The sequence below is a fragment of the Cyprinodon variegatus genome, unplaced genomic scaffold, assembly GCF_000732505.1.
Source record: "Cyprinodon variegatus isolate N-32 unplaced genomic scaffold, C_variegatus-1.0 Scaffold57, whole genome shotgun sequence".
NCBI lineage: Eukaryota > Metazoa > Chordata > Actinopteri > Cyprinodontiformes > Cyprinodontidae > Cyprinodon > Cyprinodon variegatus.
In genome coordinates this window covers 725726-728379 of record NW_015150510.1, presented here as the reverse complement: position 1 = coordinate 728379, position 2654 = coordinate 725726, and the positions used below count along the sequence as shown (strand labels likewise).

At 45.9% G+C, this 2654-nt stretch overlaps 1 protein-coding gene across 1 annotated transcript in view; it reads right to left on the bottom strand.

Annotated features, from left to right (window-relative positions):
- senp5 (SUMO1/sentrin specific peptidase 5) overlaps nt 1-2654 on the bottom strand; it is a 14791-nt gene that overhangs the window by 8582 nt on the left and 3555 nt on the right. The window contains exon 2 of the mRNA XM_015371372.1: nt 398-1384. Within this exon, the coding sequence (XP_015226858.1) occupies nt 398-1184 (787 nt within the window). The 5' untranslated portion in view covers nt 1185-1384. The remainder of the gene's footprint in view (nt 1-397; nt 1385-2654) is intronic.

The following is a 2654-nucleotide window of genomic DNA, read 5'->3' as shown; positions in this document are numbered from 1 at the left end:
GTCAACAAATAATATATCCCCTATAATATAAACCCTAACCCAGAGTAAAAAGCAGAGCTGTTAGGCCATTTTATGCAAGGATAATCAGCCTCCGCCAAAAAAAAACAGATGCCACAGGTCATGAGACGCATTTAATGCATTGAAATGAGCACATGAGGATAAAGGCTGCCTTTTCAACAGTATTTAAAAGCAACTCCATCAATGCATGATTTCCTAATATCTTGCAGCCGTGTTTTAAATGTTCAGTGTCCAGCTCTAGCTGCATTAATATGTAAATATTTACCAGCATATCTGCTATAAAAAGAGATTGCAGATTAATTTACTTGTATTTTAGCTGGAATGCCGTGAATCTCTGTGGAAACCTAATAAAACCACATGAAGGGAACGTCGGACTCACCTTGGATCTCTCTAGGTAGACTGTTAATGTCAGCATTATTCAGACAGGAGGTTGGCGTTTCCGTCGGGGTGTGTTGAAGGACAGGACTGTGCTCTTCTAAAGGAGCATCCGTCTGCGCTGCCTGTAACCTAACGGGTTCAATCCCTGCAGCTGCAGTACTCTCTGCCTCCTGCAGGGGGGGTAGAGTGTGGGAGATGCATTCAGGCTCCAGAGAGCCTTCACTGCTCTGGGAGAGCGATGCTGACGTCGGTGAGGTTGTCTCGCTGATGGTCCCTGAAGACAGATCCGACCCACAGCGAATCACTGAGACACTGCCTGACGGGCCCCCTGGCGGCAGACAATTCCGACCCCTAGAGGCCCCTCCAGAACCTCCAGCATCATGTTGGAGCGGCGACACCGGAGCTGGGGTTCTTACCTTTGAGTTTTTTTTGTTCTTTAAGGGGCACTTGAGGACTTGACTTTCCTGCAACTCCAAATTAAGCTGAGGGCCCGAGCTGGCACGGCCCCCGGAGCCGCGCCTTCGACTCCGACGGAATATCCAAAAACCGCACCTCTCGCTCCTCTTCCTCCACAGCCAGAACTGTATCCTATAATAGGAGCGTCTTTTGTCCCGCCTGGACAGATGGGACACCCCCTTAACGGAAGACATTAGCCCCCGCCTCCTGCTCGGGCGCCGTCCCTTCCTGCAGTAGTTCTTCGTCGGCTGCATCTGGCAGAAACCGAACCACGTGAACTCACATGTGGCCGTGCAACAGTGGGAAGCCTTTTGTCTGACAAAGCGACACATGTGAGAGTAGCAGCCCACAGCCGGCGGCACCCAACCCGGAGCTACTGGTTTCTCATCCGGGGCGAACAGATTCCAACAGTTCCCACCATGGTCCTGGCTGCCGGCCTCCCTTTGATGCTCCAGGCTCCCTGAGCAGCAACAGATCAGGGTGAATGGTTGCCGTAGTAACTCAGGTGTTTTTCTTGGTACCGACACCGATGCTGCAACACAGAACAGAAACTTAGGGAGATGGTCACAGACTTCAGGAGGAGTTACACTAATCTGCAAACAGAAATTTGATTTACTAATCACTACAAGTATCTGGGGCCAGCGAGTGATGACAGGCTGACCTTTGACCTCCATGTGGATTGTGTGGAAAAAGCTCCCCAGAGGATCCTTATTTTCATAACCTCTAATCACTTAAAGAAGATTCTACTTTTCTGGGAATCTTTTATTCCCTCCATCAAGGAGATTATGTTTTTAGTCGTATCAGCAGTTTGTCAGCAGGATTACTAGAAAAGCTGTGAAAGGATTTTTATTTTTATTTTTACCAGAGATGCATCTCATGCCAAGGAACAATCCATTACATTTTGGAGTTAATCCAGATCATAATCCCGACACAGGAATACTTTAAGATTCTTTTACATTATTTGGTGGAAAAAGCAGTTCCCTCTTAAAACCAGAGGGTGGCAGCAGACTCCATAATTATACTGATGACTAGGTCAGGGCAATATACTACAATTTTACCATTACCGTCACAAACTAGGAAAACCAGCGACAATTTTCCCATGTCAGTAAAAGAAATAAACGTAATTTTGCCTGTTTTGCTGGTGGCTGGTATTTCTTTCCCCTTTCAGACACTGCAGCATTCGTGTAATCACATGACTCCACCGATCCAGTCAGAAATGGAAACAAAGAGAATGCAGGTTGAGCCAAGGAAGAAGCATCTAACACAGCATTAAACTAATAACATCAGGTGTGCGAGTTTAAACGATTCACATCATTCTCACTGCACGCTCAGTTCAGTGGCACCAAAATTACACCAGAGATGCTGAGCAAAACAATAAGAAATGCAAAGTTAGCCTGAAAACGGACTACCCAAAGTAACACATCCAACCTCCTACGGCATAGCTACTAGGAGTGTGCAAAATAATCGTCATGACGAGGCATCGCGATTCTTATTTTTGTGCTCTACTGCATTGATTCTTGACGCCAAGTATGGATTTGTAACTTAAAAAAAGGATTAAATAAAATACACAAATGTTTGGCGCACATCAGCCAAAAACAAATGGAACACAACTTCCAGTCCAGTGGATGTTGCTGCGGATGTGTTGACGCCCGCTGCTTTGTGTCACAAGCATTTCATTCATAAACAAAACATGGAGGACACTATGAAAATTTGCCCCGCGGTTCCATCACATTTCAAGTCAGACGCTTGGATGCATTTTGGCTTTAAAAACAAAGAAAGTAAAAACTAAATTGATATGATGC